Below are 20238 nucleotides of genomic sequence, written 5' to 3'. Positions count from 1 at the left end.
GCTGTCTGCTCCTGGAACGCAGCAAAAGCCCAATTTCCTGCGTGTCACGCCTCGCTGCGGTTACTAGTACCGGTCAATCAGAGGGAGAATGGCCCGCCTCTGGGTGCTAATTGGTCAGTGGCTGGATGGAAGGCGGAGGCGCCGGGTTTTCATTCAGTGAGCTCGCTAGTCCCGCCCAGAGGAGTAAGGTAGGCGGGGCGTGTTCGGCGGATGTGTTTGTCAGTGGCAGTGCGGCTGGGTCACTCAGTGAACGGTGACCGGAGAGGGGCCACAGGAGCCAGGTAAGGGCCACGCCACTTACTCTGCGCATTACCTGCTGGGAGGGGCCACTGTGGGGGTCCTGCTCGGTATGTGCCCCATGCAGGGCTCCTCTCTGTGTTCGAGTTACATCATCTCACCTTCATATCACCCCCGGCGACAGTCCGTGCGGCTGCAGCCGGTTCCCCTACTCGGTGTTCCTTCAAACAACCGCCCCCCTGCTGTCACTGTCCCTATAACACCCCCCTACTCGGTGTCCCTTCAAACCCTCCCCCTCTCAGTCACTGTCCCTATAACCCCCCACTCAGTGTCCTTTCAAACTACCCCCCCCAGTCGCTGTCCCTATAACCCCCCCACACTCGGTGTTCCTTCAAACAACTCCCCCCCCCCCGTCACTGTCCCTTTTACCCCCCCCGTTACTACCCCTCAGGTTATTTACTATTTGCCCTGTCACCCTGGCAACCCATTCCTCTCATCCTCTGCTGACCCTCCGGCTCTGTAACTGGGATACTTGCCCCTCCTCTATTGCCCCTCATCATTTGCACTTTACCCCAAATCACTAACTCTACCCCTCATAGGCTCCTACCCCGGCCCCTCCAGCACCGGCATGTTTCACTGGAGTGACTATTACCCCGTGATATTATGTATCATTTATATAGCGCCATCGTATTCTGTGGCGTTGTACAAGGGGCTGATTTCTTCTGTAGGGTGATGCTTTAGACGGGGATCTGGCTGCTGCGGGTCAGGCTGGGGCAGTAAAGCCGGCGTCCTGTCATTGTACTCCGCGTGGCGCATGTCCGCCGGGGCCAGCGAGTGCTCCAAAGTAGTTGGTGTGGCAGTATTAACCCCTTGAGTTCTGTACGGGCCTCTTAAAGCAAAGCGTCTCACAGTTACCCCCTAAAGGGCAACCAGCGGCTCCTAAGGATCTGATTGGTTAATATTATCCTTTCTCCGCTAACAGGAAGTCTATTCTGCAGCTGGGGTTTCACCGCTCAGTGAAGTAAGAGAGTCGGAGGAGTTTATTGGGGACGGCTCTCGGGTCATATCTTATTGCGTTATAATTATTATTTCGCTCGTTATGTTTAAGGAACCGAAAGTCTGATTCAGATTAAGAAATCCCGATTTAGTAACCGCAAGGCGTCTGCTTATTGCACAACGCGGAGCCCGTGGAGACAATCCGGTTCTGGTGCCGACCATGGAGCTGACGCTCCGGAGAGCGCGCACAGGAGGGCAACTAACACGGAGAAAAGAGACAGAGGGGTCTCAGAGTGTCCGGCTCGGCTGAGAGTAGAGGGGAGGGGGGGGAAGAGACATTTAAAAGGAGGAGAAAAGTTACACAGAGAGACCGAAACACCAGAGGGTCTGAGATGGAAGGAAGTTTTACTTTACTGAACGGTAGATCAGTGGAACAGCCTCCCAGGAGAGGTGGTAGAGGGTAATACAGTGAGGGGATTAAACATGCATGGGATAGACATCCGGCTCCTGAATCTAAGACGAGACCAACGACTGATTAAGGTTTGAGTCGTTACAGCAGGAGAAACGGGCGACTAGACGGGGGCCGGATGGGGCCGATCTGTACATAGAATTCGGGGCGTTTCATGTGTTTGGAGGCAGAAATCTGCAGATGAGCGGATTCCTTATCGCGGGGCGATGTACAGACCGCGACAAGCTGTTTTCTTTACTTTGAAAAATGCGAATAAATAACTTTTTATGGTTTTGAACTTTCAGAGCAGAGCAGCCGTTATCCATTTATTTTATTTCCTGGGGGGGGTTGTTAAACGCGCGGCGCGTCCCAAGTCGCTCTGTTCTTTTTTTTCCCGTCAGTCGCTGATTTCTTTTTATTAAATTTCCAGTTTTTTCACTGTTGAGTTGAGTAAAAAAGTGATTTTTGTGGAAATCACCATAGCAACCAATGCCTTGGGCCTGCCGGCAGTAATGTTTCATTGGTTGCTATGGTGATAAGACCCCTTTTCAACCTAGATACGAGAGTGGCTTTTTACACACTATACACCCTCGCTGGCCCCCCAAAACGTCACTGTAATGGGTTAACGCCTTCCATTGCCGGTGCGGCCTGCGAGTGATGGGAGTCGTTCTGTAAAGAGGGTTACTGCAGCGAGGGTTACGGGGGCTGTGTTCATGTGTGGCCCTACAACTCGAGGGGTCTCCACCCCCCCCATCCCCTGTGTGACTCCGACCAAAGCCCTGCTGCCCCCAGATGGGGCAGATATCAGTATTTTATTCGCTGACAGGATCTGCCCCGGCTGGTGATTCGTTTGGCCCTCTGCTGCAGGCACTCCTGGGAGTCTTTGCCCCGGTGTCACGGTGACGGGGCAGATTCTCGCTGTCTGGAGCCGACTCCATCCCATTGCCCCCCCCTGCTGGGATCATACATAAGACTCCCAGTCGGTGCTTTTGCCCCCCCAGTGTGTTATGGTTGATCTCCCTGCTTGAATACAGGTGACTTGATAAGGTGTATCTTTAAATAAAAAGTCAAGGTTTCCATGACAACCAGTATTAGAGCCATATGGTTAATGCATGTTCCCAGTGGGCTATTAAAGGGTTAACATAAGAAGCGTCTCAGGGGCCACTCCTTTAGAAAGCCCCCAGGTATGGCTATGGGGCAGCGTGGGTATTTGCCCTGCACGGGTGAGTAAATAGAAGCTTCGGACATCGTGTCCTGGTTATCAGCTCTGTTTGCGTGTCATCGGCCCCCAGCGGCCCCTTTTGTACCCCGGCCAGATCAAGGTTTAAATCTCTTTATCTCCGGCTCATTTCTTATTGGGTGAGAACGTTCCGGACTTTTCCTAAATCGCTTGGACAGTGTCCAGGGCAGCAAGGGGTTAATTCTCACAGTGTTTGAGATCAAACACCCAGGGATTTAAAGCGGGAGCTCGAAAGGGAGATGCTGCCCGAGGGGCCGGGGGTTCCGGGGTGGGGGTCTCCTTGAGGTTTTTCCTCCTTTCTTGTGTAATGAACTAAAATGATCTGTTTATTTAATCTGGAACGGCGCGGGTTAATTCCCCCAACGCTGCGTATAGTGAATAAAGCCCTCGGGTTAAGCCTGGTAGAGGCGGGAGAGCCCCCCCCCCCCCGATGTCCCCGTACCGGCAAATAGCGGCGGGGAAAGAGGGGCGTCGGGGGGAGGAAGGAGGGGCACCAGAGGTTTGGGAGAGGGACTGGCCCCACTAAATAGGGAGGGACTGGCAAAACCAAGGAGGGTCACTTGGCAGGTATGCCTAAACATGGCTCCGTGATGTAAGATGGCTCCCAGTCACCTCCAGAATGTCGGACTGGCCCCCCGGCCCCCAGACACTGACCTCGAGCGTCCTCTCCACCTCGCTGCGTTCAAACAACTCCTAACCCAGATACCGAGAAGCAGAACAATGTCTGTTATGTGAAAAGGAGCCTGAAGTGGCGTGTATTTATTTATCTGAACTCCTGTGCGGGGTTAACCCTTCAGGTCACAGACGGTGTGAAAAATACTCTGATTAATTGCCGGGTTCCGTTCCGGACAGCGAGATAAACGAGCCTAAAAATGATCCAGCTAAACCGGCATCGCCCAGAGCCAGGCTGGCTAAGACTAATGGGTGTTACGGTCTGCAGGCCCCCCAATTAAATGTGATAAATTATATTAATTGGGGGGGGTACTGAGACACCCATTAGTCTTAGCCGAGCGGGGGGCACACAGGGGGCGACTCTGATGCCCGTCGGCCGCCCGTCTGCCCCGGAGGAAGCGTCAGCGTGAATCGGGAACATTTAATCATTGAATCTTTTTATTGAGATAATAAACGAGGGCTCTCCGCAGCGCCGGCCCCGGGGCCACTCAGTCACGTGACAGGTAGATAGTAGACTGGCTTAGTAAGCGTTTCGCTGGGAGACTCGGTGTTCTGAGGGCCGTACGAGGGCCATAAATCCCGACCGTCTCCCCACTGATCATCTTTACTGAGGCTGTAAAACGCGTTTACGCATTAATCGACCTTCCACCTACCCGCGCCAGGCGATCACCCGCGGGGGCCACACTCCGCCCGGTACTGGGAAATCCATATGGACTCGCTGCCCCCTATATATCCCCCCCCCCGAGGCATCCGGATTAAAGGGGGTTCCAAACTGTGCCAGGACTACATCTCCCAAGATCCTCTACCAGCCGCCTAGCTGAAACGGCATCATGGGAGTTGTAGTCCTGTTGCAGTTTGGAGCCCCCTGGATGCTTTAGCTTTTTCTTTCATTGTAAAGGGTTTGAGCGCAGCGGGGGGGGGGGCTGATGCCCCTTATAAAGTGATTTCCAGGGCAATTAGCCCACCATGTGCTGCTTAAAACCCTACAAAAAATAAATAAATGCAGATTTCTGTTTTGTATTTTAAGGAGGTTCGATGCGTTCGGGATGTTTTCGATGTTTCCGGACGGATACTTTTGTTGCGGATCGGAAATGTTTTTGTGTTTTATTTATTTTTGTTAAATTGCTACAATGTATTAACCCTGCTGGGTGACGGATCTCTGGATTTGGCGTAATGCTTTGGTATGTTCTGATAAGGGCCTCTGTAAACACGTCCAGCCTCTACAGGGACAGCATCCAAAAGGAGACATGGTGAATAAGTGGAACAGCCTCCCAGCAGAAGTGGTAGAGGGTAATACAGCGAGGGGATTAAACATGCATGGGATGGACATACGGCTCCTGAATCTACAGCAGGAGAAGCGGCAGAGTAGATGGGCCCTCGGGGGCCGATCTGCCAGCAGGCTGTGGGTTTCTTGATTTTGTGTTCTGTGGGAGTGAAGGAGTTAATGGGGTGGGGGGGGCAGTGCAGGGGCCCAGGAGGAAATTGGATAAATGAGAAGCCGCGGGGAGGTCACATGATGCGCTCTCCGTGCCGCTCCGTCACTGGGCGGCCCTTTAAATGTCCCTGAAGTAGGCAGCGTTTACTCGGCGGGGACAGTCGTCGCTCGGGACCCGGCTCTGGTAAGGTCTGCGTGTGGCACCTGCCGGTACATACGTGTAACATTCTAATGACTGATTGCGTGTGATATGTGCTAATAGATTGCAAGCTCTGCAGAGCAGGACCTTTATCTTCCATGTGTTCATTTTGTATTCTTCCGTATTGTACAAAACCTTCTGTAAATGTGATGTTTGCCTTGCTTTGCCACCTCCGCTGAGAGCTGGAGCTTTGCATCCACATCCCTTGTTGTTTCTGCGTTTTATAAAAGATTCTCTCGAATGCACTTTGCTCGTAAAAGTTGTATTTTCACCCCATGGTGCAATTATCCAAGAGTTTGCTCTGCCTGCACAATTTCCAGCGTAATTTGAATGTAAGCTCTGCAGCCATTTAGCTAACAACAAGGGCCACATTTAACCCCTTGCGGGGGGAACCTTTGGCTGCCTCTTTGTGTTCTCCATTAGAGCCATTTAGTGTTTAATTCCCGGGTATTTAAAGATGGCAGCTCTTACCCCCGCTGGTACCTCTGGGGTGGGCATCTAACCTGCGGATCCTGCAGGGGGCGGGCAGGGGTGGCTCTAAGATTTAAGGGGTCCTAAGCGAGAAAATGACAGCGGGGCCCGTCTTAAATTAACGGAACTTAAAGGAAGAAACATTAAACTTCTGATCCGAGAGACGAGATATAAATGTAAGAGGAACCGGTACCCCCCCCTCACACACAGGGGCCCTTAGACCAACGGGGGCCCTAAGCCGTAGCTTCATCTGTTTAACTTCTCTCCATAGAGGCGAATCCAGCTGTAGTCTGCTTTAAACGCAGCGCTGCTGTTACAGACGGCGCCGTCCGCAGCGACCAAATCCGAGCTTCTCGCGTCTTAAACCCTCGAGGAAGAGGCGTCAAACGTTTTTGGTCTTTCAAGGCGGCTCGAGTCCAAACTGCCCCGGGGGGGGTAACGGAAGCCGTCAATAGGCCCCCTTGTGTCGGGTGGGTCATGGCTCGGAGCGCGGGGGGGGGCAGATATCCGCCGATTACCCGGATTAAGGTTTATTGCGGCTGAAACCCGACGCGGCGAGTTATTTGGAGATCCGCCGCCCAGGGATGGCGTAGGGAGCTGGCACGGCGGCCGCGCATGCTTCGCAATAACGGGTGTACCTGCGATTACCTAAAGGCGTCAACCCGGCCGGCGACGTCCAAGCCTTAAAATAGTAATTACCACAGATTAGCAGCGATGACAGAAGCGCGGGCGAGCGGCCCGTCTGGAAATAACCCTTAGAGGTACATTACGGGCAGAGGGGGGTAGGTGTGTGTGTGTGTGTGTGCGCGTGTGTATATATATATCTCCAGAGGGGGACTTCTGTGACCTCCAGGAAACGTGGTGTCTGCCGGATTGCTTGCACTTCTCTGCTTGTTTGCCGCCGCGCTGCCAGGTCCTTGTGCCCAAGAGGAAGACGTAACGCCCTTAAAGCTATTATTTCCATTATTACTCAATACGCCCGTAACCGCTGGATACGCGTCGGAGTTCGGGAATCGCGGCGCTGGCTTTCACAATCTCCTCGGATTCTCAGAATATCGGACGAGAGTGATGGGAGTTGCAGCGACGGATCGGCACGCCCGCTGTTTGAAGGAAAGCCATTGTTTTATGAAATAAATAAAAACCCAATTGTTTGATTTTTTTTTCATATTTTTTCCGTTCCTGTGATTGTGACCTCGGGCCGAGCAGGAAACGGGGCGATTAAAGCGGGCGAGCCGGAGTTACCCGCAGCGGGAGTCCGTCCTGTGCTTTATAAGGGCCGGTTATCGGGTTGCCGGCGTCTGAAGGCTGCCGGCCCTCCCGCTGATTCCCTGTAAATCCGCAAATCACCAAATCCGCAGAAAGTGATTCTTTGGTAACCGTTCTGTTATTTCTAAAGCGACCCCGGATCTCCCGCCGCCTTTTGGGGCACGGAAGGCAGAGTGTCTGTGTTGTGTGTGTCTGTCTGTCGGGGTGTGTGTGTATATATATAATTAGTATGTTGTGTCTGTCGGTATGGTGTGTGTATGTGTGCGAGAGATCATGTGCCGCTGGGTCATGCACCGGGTTACGGACCGGTGGAGAGCCTTTAAAGTCCGATTGATACCAAATATAACATTCACTGTTTTTCTTTCTTCCTCCCCGCTTTGACCCAGAATTCTCTCTCCCCACCTGGTTTTCTTTGCAGTACCGAGAAGCCGGGCGCTGGTGACGGAGATATTCCCATCCAAATAACTTCCACGGATCCAGAGCGCCACACGTTTAAAACCCCTTCACACCCCATTTTCTCCAGATTCCGCCGGCAGGTCGGCCCCCATCTAGTTGCCAGTTTTAAAAAAGACTCAAACCTTAATCAGTCGTTGGTCTCGTCTTAGATTCAGGAGCCGTATGTCTATCCCATGCATGTTTAATACCCTCACTGTATTACCCTCTACCACTTCTGCTGGGAGGCTGTTTCAGTAAAGTAAAACTTTCCATTAGATAGCACCTGGGTGCGGACCTTTAACACATTTACCTTTGATCCATACGGTGCGATGTATAGCTTTTCTTTTTTAGGGTTAAAGTAATGCAAATGCTGTGAAATCTCCTGTGAATTTCCCGGCTGCAGGATTTATGAGGCCGTCATAAAGCAATCAACAAAGATCCCGAAAGATAGCCGGCCCTCGGGCCACGCCGGCCGTTCCCGTTAAACCTGCATTTAGATATAGAATATATATATATATATATATATATATATATATATATATATAAAGCATGTTTGGTTAAAAAGATATTTTTATTGTTCTCTCGCCAGTTGTTATTATAAATGGTGCTTTTGGCTTTATGTGAAATAAACTAAAATAATTTCTACGATATACATGAAAAAAGCGAATGTTTCCTTTTTCCATGTTCTTGTATAATTCCGCTCATCGTCACGGTTACCGCTCTGCGACGGATCAGCTGTTTAATGAACGGCGGCTCCGGGCGATCCGAGACCTTTCCCTGCGTCTTTCTTCCGTAATCGCGTTTGTTAGATTTGGCTGCAAACCCCGTAATTCTGTTTATCTTCCTGGATAGAAGGTGAAGTCTGCCAGGCGCCCGGCGGGGAGAGGTTTAAAGAGACAGAGGGCCACTGAAACGGGACAGTTAGCAGCTACCGTGTCTGTATGCAGGGCGGCCGCCCGCGTTCCATCGTGTCAGGGCGCGATCTGCTCGATTGTAGTTTGGACGGATTATTAAATGTAATAATTCTTTTCTTTTAGGTTTTAAAAGGAATATTCCGTTTTCTTGACCTCTGAGATGGATCACGGTCACCACACCATGGGAGCCGTGGGTTCTACGTCCGACCCGCACGCCGGTCACCATCATCCAACTACGGGGGGACACGACCACGGCGGGGGCGGCGGCGGCCATGGCGGTGGTGGCGGCGGAATGCATATGATGGTGAGTGACAACCTAAGCCCAGCTGTTATCAGGGTACAACTCCCATCACCCTCAGGTTTGTGACCGGTGACTTCTCTCTCCTCAGCCCATGTCGTTTTACTTTGGTTACTCCAACGTGGAGCTGCTGTTCTCTGGGCTGGTGATTAACTCCGCGGGAGGTGAGTATGCCACCGGCGCGTTTCACTGGCCCTGTAATAGATGCACACGGGGCAAATATCTATAAGCCAGGGCAAGGTATAGAACATATAGAGCTGCGGCGCCCAGATTACCGAAGCTGTCGAGGGGTTAAATTCCAATTGTAAATCACTGTTTGCGTTATTATTTAATGAGCTCCACATGGTTTGTTCCCTGTGCCCAGTTTGCCCTAACTGCCCCTCGCATCCTTTTTGTCTCAGAAGTCATAGCTACGCTTTGCAGATTAATTTAATTTCTATAAAATATATTTCTTTTTGCTAAATGTGATTTAAATGCCCCCGGGGGTCCCTCCCTCGTGACGTTTAACCCCCTCTCGCACTCTCAGAAATGGCCGGGGCGTTCGTGGCCGTCTTCTTGCTCGCCGTGTTATACGAAGGACTGAAAATCGCTCGTGAAGCTTTGCTGCGGAAGTCGCAAGTCAGCATTCGCTACAATTCCATGCCGGTGCCGGGGCCCAACGGGACCACCCTGATGGAGACTCACAAGACCGTCGGGTAAGGGCCGGTGGCGCGGATCAGGGGTCTCTCTTCCCGGCGAGCCTCCTGTCTTTTCGGGGCTTTGACTTGGCATCTCTTTTTCTCCTGCGCAGGCAGCAGATGCTGAGTATCCCCCACGTGATGCAGACCTTCCTTCACATCATCCAGGTGGTGGTCAGCTACTTCCTGATGTTGGTCTTCATGTCTTACAACGCGTACCTGTGCATCGCCGTGGCGGCTGGAGCCGGCACCGGCTACTTCCTCTTCAGCTGGAAGAAGGCGGTGGTCGTGGACATTACCGAACACTGCCATTAATCACCAGATTCGAGAGCGGGAGGGAGGGCCGCCTTAACCCTTCACGTTCTGCCGTATCACGGCCCCAAGACACGGATCAGATAGTTTTGTTTAGGGGTCTCCGCGGGAGGCGCTGAGTAATCACCAAAACCTCCAGTGCCTTCTGTTTTGCCACCAGATCTAGAATAGACTCTCGTCATCCCCTTAGGGCTTCTGCGGTGCCCCTGGAGGGGTAAACAGCATGATTTGCCTCCTACCCCCTCAAAGTCAGCGGGCCTTATCACATCCGCCATTCCTGCGAGGACCACATCTGCAGCCGCCGCCGTTCTCTCATCAGAGCGTCGCGCTCTCGTCCTCTCTTTAAAGCCACGTCGCTGAACTAACGGCCCTCACGAGGCAGAGCGAGTGCTGTGAGTGCGGTGCTCCCGCTGCATTCTGGGTAACGCTCTGTAGACTTTAGTGGAAACAAAATCCATACCATGAAGCATCTAGAAGCAGTCGCTCTAGAGAAACACTGTTTAATCTGCTGTCCGGTGGCTTCACGCTGTAGATTTCTTCCCAGCCTCTCTCCTGGATCCTCCCAAATAGTTCAAATTATCGTGGAGACTCCTGAAAGCAAAATTCTGAATGATTTGAGTTTCTAGAGAAAAAAAAGCTTTTGAAACCAGTAAATCGGAGCAAACGTTGATCTGCTCTTAGGTAATTTTGAATGGGTATTTCAGTATTATAGAACCCTTTGTGTGCCAGCGGTGGAGCAGATACTTCAGTGCGTCGCACGCCTCCACGGCACACAAACGGTCAGTAATTTATCTTATTAAGTAACCTTTAACGGAGCTGCCGGCGTGTTCGGCAAGCGTCCAGGTGCTGTGATCACGGTGCCGCGATTTAGAATCCTATAATGTAACCATAATTATGAATAATAGGAAGCAGGAATCTATTGAATGAAGTTTTGTTTTCCATTTTTTTGATGGTTCTTCATGTATTTTACGTAAAATAATGTGAAGATTTTATGACGTCTTATTTCATCATAAAAACAGAGGGAAAAAAAAAATCAAACCTTTTTAATAAAATAATATAGCAGCACTCGGTGTCTGTAATAATTATCGTCGTGGTAACCGCAGCATGCGTGTAAGTCTGCACGTTCGTTATATTACGGCACAGATAATGCTACCGGGACAGGAAAGCCCCCAGGACACGCGTGACCCCGTCCTCCGAAAACCAGCCACCTTTAATCAAATTAGAGAAAGTACATAATTGCCAGTTAGTAACCGGAGCGGTACGTGCCCACCCCGGCTGCGGACCCCGAGGGTAGGAGCCCCGCCAGTCTGCTGTCTAATCAGGATTATTAAATCTGAGGTCTGAGTCATCTGCAAATGTCACAAAACCCACAGCGCGTTAATGACATCATAACACAGATTATACGCAAACAAGCCTTTTAACCCTTACTATACGGCACATAATCCAAGGTGGCTTTAATGGTTGGGGGGGGGGCGAGCAATCTCCCCATGCAACGATTTTTACTATTTAGTATCATTAAAGAATGGGTTATTTTTGGGACGTTCCAGCAAAGGCCTTGTTTTACGCACGTAACCTAAACACAGCGCGGATCTGCATCTTATTTGGCTTCATTCACAATTTATTTCAGTTTATTTAGACTCCAAAAATATTCATAAAAATTCCCTTCTAGCCGGGGAGCTCTACGGCCCAAAACCGGCTGAGGGTAGTGGGATCCAGCGAGCCGCCTTACTGCCCCGATCTAACGTCACGCAGAAAGCGATGACAAAAAGCTTTCGGGGCGAGGTTACCCCCCGGGTTGTCAGCTTCTTTATATACAGGCCTTGTTCGAAAAATATTAGTAAAGACCAAGGCGGCTCCTCATCCTCCTCCTCTCGTAGTTCAGTTCTTGTAGAGTAAGCCGTTTCCAGGGCACGGGGCTTATTCAAGTATTCAGTATATAAAAAAAATCACTCTGGCATGGCCAAAAATGGCAAGGGTTCCCACAAAAAAGCCTCAATATGCGGTGTAGTAGAAGTTGGTTCCTGAGCGGTCTCCGCGTCTCCCGAAGCACTCGGCACCCTCGCCATGTCCCCCAATCGCTGCGTAGTTCGTCGTATTAAAACTCAAAGTTCCCAAACTGGGTGGCGTGGCTGTTGGGTTTGGGCTGCGGTTTGTATCCGATGCGCTCGTGGACGGTCTGTTCCCGACTCTTGGGGTCCGTGCTGAGAGAGACAGCGGCTTCCGGCTCCGTGGCGGATAAATCGACTTCTTCACGCTGCTGCTGCTGCTGCTGCTTCTTCCGCCCCTGCGGGGTTAAAACACCATGAAAGGGAAGCCATGACGGGTGCGACATTTTACCTTTTCATTTAAAAATACGTTGTTGAATAATTCTGCCCCGCTGCCGGGGTAAATGCCCGGGCCGCCAGCCTCCGCTCACCTCCAGGTCCTTCTTTATACTCTCAAACTCTTCAATGTCGTCCAGTTTCAGCTCCAGACGCGTGGGCTTCCTGCGCAGCATCCTGCAAAGGACATAAAGGGTTAAATCTCAAGTCTCAATACTGGGAGCAGCACAATTACCCCCCCCCCCCAAGCGCTAGGTAACCACGATCCACAGGACGACCCCCAGGCAGACAGTCCGCCCCGCAGTCAGTGGTAATAAAACCGCACAAAGGAGATATTTACCCTAAGCATAACTAGAAGACCTACCCCCGAAAATGCGCAACTACCCTGCAGTATTACACGAGCTGCCCCATCTCTCTGCAACTGACCCCAATAATGCATAATTTGCCCGCCCCCGTGTCAGACAACCTGCCCCTCCTCACTGCAGTTACCCCCCAGTGACATACAACCTGCCCCTCCTCACTGCAGTTACCCCCCAGTGACATACAACCTGCCCCTCCTCACTGCAGTTACCCCCAGTGACATACAACCTGCCCCTCCTCACTGCAGTTACCCCAATAATACCCCATTATTGTTCCCAGCGCAATGGCCGTTTACTCTCAGACCCAACATACCTGCTCCTGTCACCCCGCCACACACAGGCAGATCTCCCGTCGTGCAGCGCAGTTTCCGGCGCTCTGGCTCTTCCCGGCATGCACTGCGGCCCCGTGACCCGGAAGTTTCTCAGCGAGCGAGCAGGCGGCTTCCTGTGAGAGCGGAGACCTGGGCACCGTGAGTACCGAGGGCACTCGTACCCTGCTGGGGGCAATTACCGACCTGTAACTACCCCTGGGTGAAATACGGAGGGCTGATCCTGTGCACAGGGGTATTCCTACTCCCAGTCCGCTCAGTCAGCATCCTGAAGTAGAGGGCTGTATAGCAACCCCAGCCTGCTGCCTTCCTACATACCCCCTATGCCAGGCTTGGGTAATGCACGGTACTTGCCAAGTGTCACCGTGTAGTTTGGACAGTCCTTATTCCCCCTTAATGCTCCTCTCTACAGCCCCTCTCTCTCCTCCCTTCATGCCCCTCTTTTCTCGTTATTGTATCCGGTGATTTTTACGCCATTCTGTCTTTAAAAGTGACGTTTTATATTCGCAGATCTAAAGATGTCGGACGATGAAGGAGCCCCCGTCGTGAAGAGATCCCGTATCTTTTACGGCAGTTTAGCAGACAAAGAAAAGGAGCGTCTGGCGAAGGGCGAGACCCCGATGGGGAGGACGGCGGTGAAGGCCGGAATCGAGGCCGGGAACATTAACGTGAGCAGCGGTGAGTCCCGGAGGTGGCCACCATTAATAGCCCAGGAGGGAACGGGGTTGCGATGGATCGTCTATGGCGTAGCCTCTCCGGTGGTCTCCGGCCCACCCTGCGTTATTGTCTGGCCGGGAGTGTTTTATGGGTTGTTCGTTATTTAAAGGGAAAGATCCGGTTCCACGACTTGTAAAAACGGGCGGCTCAGCTCATTCGTTATTCTGTCGGTACAGAGGAACCCCCGGACTGACTTATTTAAAGCAAACGTTAAAAAGCGTAGCTTTAGGGGTTCCAGAACCAGAGGAATTTTAACCCCTGATTGTCTTTTGTATAATCCAGGGGAGTCGTTTGATCTCGAGGATCATATCAGCGAGCGGCAGGCGGAGGTGCTCGCGGAGTTTGAGCGCAGAAAGCGAGCGCGACAGATAAATGTGTCCACCGACGACTCAGAGGTGAAGGCGTGTCTAAGAGCCCTCGGGGAGCCAATCACGCTCTTCGGGGAGGGGCCTGCTGAAAGGAGAGAGAGGTAAGTGCGCTTTCAGGGCGTCACAAAAACGGGGAGCAAGACTGCCGGCGCCCGGCTTCGGGAATATAAATTATAGACGTTTATCGCCGGCTCCTGCGCTCTAATAATAATAATATTAATATTAAACACGGACCCCTGCGATCTGCGCGTTATTTCTGCCTTTATTGTGCCGGCTGATTCCTGCATCGTAACGCTGAAATCTTCTGTGTCCAGGCTGAGAAACGTTCTGTCTGTTGTGGGGACAGACGCCTTAAAAAAGACAAAGAAAGATGAAGAGAAAAGCAAGAAACCGAGCGACGAGGTAGGGATCTGCTGTGTGGGGATCCAGCCCGGGGTCTCGTTCCGTGGGGTTTGTGTCTCGTGCAGCAGACGTTCTCTCTTTGGGTTGCCGTCCTTTGGGTTTTCCTTTCATCGCTTCTAGGGTCTTCATGGACGCAATAACCGTGGCCCTGATGTGGCCCCAAATCCCTTCATATCCTTGTCCTTGCAGTCATGCAAACCTGTTTTATTTTAGTATCAGCAGACCTGGTACCACGAAGGTCCGAATTCACTGAAAGCAGCCCGGCTGTGGATCGCACACTACTCCCTCCCGCGGTACGTATCAGAAACGCTGGCGGTTAATTGCTTTCACCTGACCCGTCCTGGGTCAGGCCTGGAGACCCCCGGTGCGTGTCTGCGTCCGCTCAGAGGGGCTCTTTAGCAGAGCTTGTGACATTGACGGAGCCTCCTTTGTCCACCTGAGGCCAGCACTGCCTGGGGGTTTGAGCACCAATAATTGGGGATTACAGTTCAATTCACTCAAAAAAACAACAGTTTTAAAAATCCCTTTTTATTGGGACATTCATCTTATTAAGGAGAAACAGTAGAAAAATGTTAAGCTTTAGCTCCAAGTTGTTAAATACGAGGTGATGGCTGATAGAACGCGCGGCCTGGAAGACTCTGACCGTAGATCCGTGTTGCAGGGCTTTGAAACGTCTGGAGGCTGCGCGAGAATTTCGCCACATCCCAGAATCCACCAGGACGTCCCAGTTACAGGACCTTCACAAGTCGCTGGGGGTGAGTGACCGCCGATCGGAGCGGGGTCTCGCTTCTCAGCTGTGGGACGCACGCTCGGCGCTCGTTTATTCAGGCATGCGCCGGCGTCTCGTTGGAGAGCTTTGGGAGCGGATATTCTGTGAATAATAATAATAATGGGGAGTCCTTTGATTTAAATCGCTAAATGCTCTTTAGGAGATCCCGTGATCTGAGCGATGGCTGCAGGAAGGTATTTTATTAGTTAAAAGCCACCGGTGATTTTACATTTCTGGTTATAGGCGCTGATTTTATGATTTGGGAAGCGCGTGGCCCGTATTCACACGGTTATGCCGTTCGGTGTAACGAATTGTAACCGCATGTTTTTGGTTTTCCATCCAGTCCTTGAATAATTTCTGCAGCCAAATTGGAGATGATCGCCCGCTCTCGTTCTGCCATTTGAGTCCCAATTCCAAGCTTTTGGCCACGGCTGGCTGGTGAGTGAGTGTGGCTGGTGAGTGAGTGTGGCTGGTGAGTGAGTGTGGCTGGTGAGTGAGTGTGGCTGGTTGTGGGGTGCATGGGGCTTGTAACTTGGTGAATTCCCCGGGACTCACCTGTATCGTTTGCTTTCTCAGGAGCGGACTCTGTAAATTGTGGTCGGTGCCCGACTGTAACCCCATCCGGACCCTGAGAGGTAACGTTTGATCCGATTATCGATTAATAATAAGGACTCCCCTTTATGAGCCTTGGCTGGTTTCATTAAATCCAGGGGTTTGTTTACCCCGATGCCAGTCTGATAGTTGGCGCTCGAAGGGGTTCCCCCAAAGCTCCCTCCTGTGTAGCGCCACGTATGTAACACTTTGTAGAAAGCAACGAGGCGATAACACGGGTCACACTCACATCATTATCCGTGTTTCTGTCCAGGACACAATACAAACGTGGGAGCCATCGTGTTCCACCCAAAGTCCACCATCTCCATTGATGAGAAAGACGTGAATCTGGTCTCCTGTGCGGCTGATGGCTCTGTGAAGCTGTGGAACCTGGAAAGGTGAGGGTCTTGTTACTGTATCCCCTCGTGAGGGAGTAATTTCTCTTTTATTTGTTGAGGGTGGAACAACCTCCCAGCAGAGGTGGTAGAGGGTAATACAGTGAGGGTATTAAACATGCATGGGATAGACATACGGCTCCTGAATCTAAGACGAGACCAACGACTGATTAAGGTTTGAGTCGTTACAGCAGGAGAAACGGGCGACTAGACGGGGGCCGATGGCTTTTACGTGGTGGATGTGTAACGTTACGTGGGGGGGTCTCTTTACCAAACCTTCCTGAAGATCAAACCGTGCAATTGAATAAACCGCATTTCTAAATAAAGAACCTGACGAGGCTGTTGGATAACTATTACTCTTTCCTCCGCTAATTAAGTGGCAAATCTTTGTCCCAGGGGGGTAATTATCCAGAGGCTTTAGAATCGGGGAGGTTGCCCTGGTGAATGATCCCAACCGCAGCATGAAGATGCCTCGCTCCCCTGGGCCGCATCAGTCACTTCAGTGAGCCGCATGCAATAACAGCAAGACATCTGGTGCTGTGCGGGTCCAAAAAACAAAAAGTCACTGTTAGAGGTTACAAAGAGCGACCTCCCAGCAGAGAGGGGCATGGGTAGCAAACTCGGGTCAGGATCAGAGTCTGGAGCTGGAGGCCAGGCTCATCCTATCAGGACGACGTGTGCCAAGAAGCCCTCTCCCTAATCACTGCGCCAACCAGCGTGGGCCGAGCGCACCCGAAAATGATTTCCTTATTTTTTGTGTTACCCCGCGGGGCGCGCTCGGTGTCCTTTAAACAGCCACCCAAAATCTATTTTGATCAGTTTATGAAATGTATCGAGTTCCCGCTTTTCTCGTCCTGCCTGGGCACAGTGGGGTCCGTGCGTTACTCTTTTTCCGTATCGTATCTCCTGCTTTCTGTTCTAGTATTAGTCTGTCGGGGGTAACATTACGTATTAGTCTGTCGGGGTATAAATGACGTGAAGCTCCGGTGGCCGTGACCCGGCTTCTTGGGAGTCTCGCCCTCGTTCACAATGTCCCTTGTCTTCCCGCAGCGATGAGCCGGTGGCAGACATAGAAGGCCACTCCATGAGGGTAGCAAGAGTCACGTGGCACCCGTCCGGCCGCTTCCTGGGAACCACGTGGTAAGAGCTTCGCACCGGACGGTGACCGCCGTCAGCGGCCCTTGTTCCCCTTGTGCGTTCTAGTGAGAGGTTACTTTTATTTTTAGTTATGACCGATCCTGGAGACTCTGGGACCTGGAAGCCCAAGAGGAGATTCTACACCAGGAGGGACACAGCAAAGGGGTGTACGACATTGCCTTCCATGTGGACGGGTCGCTTGCCGGTACCGGGTAAGAGCCCATAACAGGTTTTATGGGGGAGACTCCAACATGCGTGACATTTTATTTGGGGGCTTAATTACGAGTTCCCTTCTCCCGGATGCAGGGGCTTGGATGCCTTTGGCAGAATATGGGACCTACGGACTGGCCGCTGCATAATGTTTCTCGAAGGTCATCTGAAGGAGATCTATGGAGTCAGCTTCTCGCCCAACGGGTAAGAAAACAAAGGCTCCATGTCACCCAGCGGAGAGGGGAGAGCAGGGGGCTTTTGAGGCACTGGGGTGGTTTGGAAATGAAACCCAATAAAGGTGTTGGTGGGTATTTGGGGGAAATACAAACAAAATCGGTCCAGCGCATCCTTTATCATTTGATAACGACATGGCTCGGTGCCAGCAGATCTAAATATTTGATCAACTTACAGTTTCAGAATACATCTGGGGCTTGGAGGGTTAATAAATGCATAAAACGTGACTTCTACGGAGCAAAGGGGGCAGAGATACGATATATCATCGAGGTTTAGATTCTCACAGCCCTTCTTGATGTGTCTCCCGTCCCAGGTACCACGTGGCTACAGGCAGCGGTGACAATACATGTAAGGTTTGGGATCTACGTCAGCGTCGCTGTATATACACCATCGCGGCTCACCAGAACCTGGTCAGCTCCGTCAAGTTCCAGCGTGAGTACCAAATTAATTAAATTAAAAACAAACCGCAGACAGCTCTGGGTCTGGGACCCCCGTGTGCCCCCAGTAACTGCTTCTTAATACCTTGTTCTGCAGAGAAAACTGTTTTTGGACCCTTTTTATGTATATATTTAGAGCCTGCTTGGTATTTATAAGAAAAAAATAGTATTAAATCAACTTTATATTCTCTGATAGAAGCCCACAGTGATTTAGTTTTCCGAAAACCCGGTAAATCTGCCGGCTCGTTATCTGCAGGAGTCGAACGCCTGACAGGCAGCCAAGAGATCGGACTTTGGCTTCGAAAGAAACTAAAAGTTGTTGTTCTGTGAAATGCTAGAAACAGAAGCAGGAGTGAAGGTTTAGCGTTTTAAATCCCTGGACCTTGTGAACCCAGCTCTCTCCTCTGCCCCTGGGGGCTCCCCGGTGCGTCTCCGAGGGCCGAGTTCGTGCCGGGATGAGCTCAGCTCCTGGGATCTGGCGCAGGGTCCTTTTATGAGGCGCAGTCTTGTTTTTAAGAATACGTTGTTAGAATTTACTTTTTTATTCATATATATATATATATGAAAGCGTAGGAAAGCCGCGGGGCGGTGATGGTCGATCTTACTGGCCTGGCTCAGGGATCTTTAGCTGTTTGAGGTTTATTAGATAGGGAGATACTTTGTATTTCATTGCCTTTAAACACAACGCTGTCTGATCCTGCGCAGCCACCAATGGGAACTACCTGCTGACCGGAGCTTACGACAACGCCGCTAAAGTGTGGACGCATCCGCTGTGGTCTCCTTTAAAGACGTTGGCGGGCCACGAGGGCAAAGTGATGGGGCTGGACATTTCATCGGACGGCGAACTCATAGCCACGTGCTCGTACGACAGGACTTTCAAGCTCTGGATGGCAGAGTAAGAACCCCTCGGCAGGCTCCGTCCTTAATGTTCACTGGAAGGAATTAGGACAGCGAGATTCACCTCAACCCTTAATGGACCCTAAAAAAAAAAACATACGTGAGATTTACCCGCGTTCCCCGTGGAGGGGGTGGGGTTGGCAGCGAGCCGGATCACCGGATGCCTCCTGCCGAGTCTGTTTTTATACATAGGTTTTGTTGTTTGGCCTCATTAAAAATTATTTTTCGTAAAAGAAGTTGGATTCCATTTTTATTTGAAGCCTGCTTTTTGTTTTTATGCCGTGTCGCTTCTCTGAGATGTTACACGGTCGTGTTCACCATCATGTCTTTGGACTCGGGACGCTCGGCTCGTTGGCCGCACGCTGACCAAGAAGAACTCGGGATGAGGCGAGCGGAACCTGCAGTCCTCTAAACCCCCGACGCGCATGAAAGACAAACCCGACAATCACTTTCTAACTCGACTTTTTAACAAAGTACAAAATATAATAACTACAAACCCAGCCCGTATCCGGTAATATTTTATCTCCTGGTTTCCTCTTTGATATCAGACACCACCCACCTTGGTGAGAAACGGGGGCAATAACATTGCTACCCCCAGCTGCCAGCGCGTTTCGCAGAGGCTGCTCCCAGGGTCGCCGCTTCTTGATCCTCCGGCCCCGAATGATAATTTAGTCGCTTTTTTATTCTTTGGCTGGTTGTCCTGACTGTGGTCTGGTCAAAAGCCACATCCACACGTCCGCGGATCCGGTTATCCCGCTAAGAACTGTCTGATCAGCTGAAAAAGGCCGCTTAGCCGGTAGCTGAACTATGACACCGGTATTAAAAACTATTGGATGACTTAACTGCACAAAGAATGTAAGCTCCCCGGCCAAATTTATTCCTTAAGAAGCCATATGCATAGTAAAAAAAATTGTTTTAAACCCCCTCATAAAAAGTACACACTTAATAATTAAACCTCAGCTTTGCACCAGAGCTGTTACCGCTTCCCCAGGTTGGCGGATTATTTACAATTTAAGAGAAAGCTGCAATCTCCAACTTTGAAGCCAAATGGCTTTAGGTCCAAGCGGCTGCTGGCAGAAGCCGTTTTAGATGCTCCGGTGTTTTTTAGGTGCTGCTCGTTTATATTTACCCCAAATTATCCGAAATGTTATAGCCAGCTGTAAAGAGTCTCTCACTTATCTGAGAGGGTAACAAGAGGGTCGCGCAGGTTCAGCTGTCTTTGGAAATCCGTGCAGTACGAACCAGCATCCGCTGCCCCTACTTGGTGGCCAATCATTGCCAAGCCGGTCCTTTCCGATCCACAGCCGTCTTCTGCTCACAATGGTCACCCAGGACCCCAGAAGAACTTCCGAGTCCAGAAGATGGAAAATATAAGGAGCAAGCTGACCACCAGCATGGTCATCATGAGATAGGCAAACATGCGGAACTGCGGGTTGCGCAAACAGTGCCGGAAAGAGTCATCGCTGGGGATG

General features: G+C 51.2%; 4 protein-coding genes across 6 annotated transcripts in view; 2 read left to right on the top strand and 2 right to left on the bottom strand.

The window, feature by feature from the left end:
* Window positions 1-169: 169 nt before the first annotated feature.
* Window positions 170-9838, top strand: SLC31A1 (solute carrier family 31 member 1). 2 transcript variants are annotated; one of them, XM_053473824.1, is made up of 5 exons: window positions 170-281; window positions 8437-8617; window positions 8703-8775; window positions 9138-9306; window positions 9402-9838. In XM_053473824.1, the coding sequence occupies exons 2-5, from the start codon at window positions 8474-8476 to the stop codon at window positions 9601-9603; spliced, it is 588 nt and encodes a 195-aa protein (XP_053329799.1). In that variant the 5' UTR covers window positions 170-281; window positions 8437-8473; the 3' UTR covers window positions 9604-9838. The 2 variants fall into 2 exon arrangements, with proteins under 2 accessions (XP_053329799.1, XP_053329801.1); XM_053473826.1 differs by lacking the exon at window positions 170-281 and adding an exon at window positions 5114-5212.
* A 1856-nt stretch (window positions 9839-11694) lies between these two features.
* Window positions 11695-12655, bottom strand: CDC26 (cell division cycle 26). Of its 2 annotated transcripts, none has more exons than XM_053473829.1 (3): window positions 12594-12655; window positions 12017-12098; window positions 11695-11884 (listed from the first exon to the last, which is right to left on the bottom strand). In XM_053473829.1, the coding sequence occupies exons 2-3, from the start codon at window positions 12095-12097 to the stop codon at window positions 11696-11698; spliced, it is 270 nt and encodes an 89-aa protein (XP_053329804.1). In that variant the 5' UTR covers window position 12098; window positions 12594-12655; the 3' UTR covers window position 11695. The 2 variants fall into 2 exon arrangements, with proteins under 2 accessions (XP_053329804.1, XP_053329805.1); XM_053473830.1 differs by having other exon boundaries at window positions 11695-11872.
* Window positions 12656-12687: 32 nt separating this feature from the next.
* PRPF4 (pre-mRNA processing factor 4) lies at window positions 12688-19002 on the top strand. Its single transcript, XM_053473817.1, has 14 exons — window positions 12688-12750; window positions 13120-13287; window positions 13609-13795; window positions 14009-14096; window positions 14310-14389; window positions 14758-14851; window positions 15209-15303; window positions 15442-15500; window positions 15731-15854; window positions 16902-16991; window positions 17078-17200; window positions 17295-17402; window positions 17746-17864; window positions 18575-19002. Exons 2-14 carry the CDS (start codon window positions 13128-13130, stop codon window positions 18766-18768), a joined length of 1521 nt encoding a protein of 506 aa, XP_053329792.1. The 5' UTR covers window positions 12688-12750; window positions 13120-13127; the 3' UTR covers window positions 18769-19002.
* Window positions 19003-19992: 990 nt separating this feature from the next.
* Window positions 19993-20238, bottom strand: part of LOC128503533 (E3 ubiquitin-protein ligase RNF183-like) — a 3089-nt gene continuing 2843 nt past the window's right edge. Inside the window, exon 2 of the mRNA XM_053473650.1 lies at window positions 19993-20238. This exon is cut by the window's right edge and continues 439 nt beyond it. Within this exon, the coding sequence (XP_053329625.1) occupies window positions 20091-20238 (148 nt within the window). The 3' untranslated portion in view covers window positions 19993-20090.

The sequence above is a fragment of the Spea bombifrons genome, chromosome 8 (assembly GCF_027358695.1).
Source record: "Spea bombifrons isolate aSpeBom1 chromosome 8, aSpeBom1.2.pri, whole genome shotgun sequence".
NCBI classification, from domain to species: Eukaryota; Metazoa; Chordata; class Amphibia; order Anura; family Pelobatidae; genus Spea; species Spea bombifrons.
Note: the sequence above shows the minus strand (reverse complement) of the source record. Positions and strands in the feature narration are given on the sequence as shown.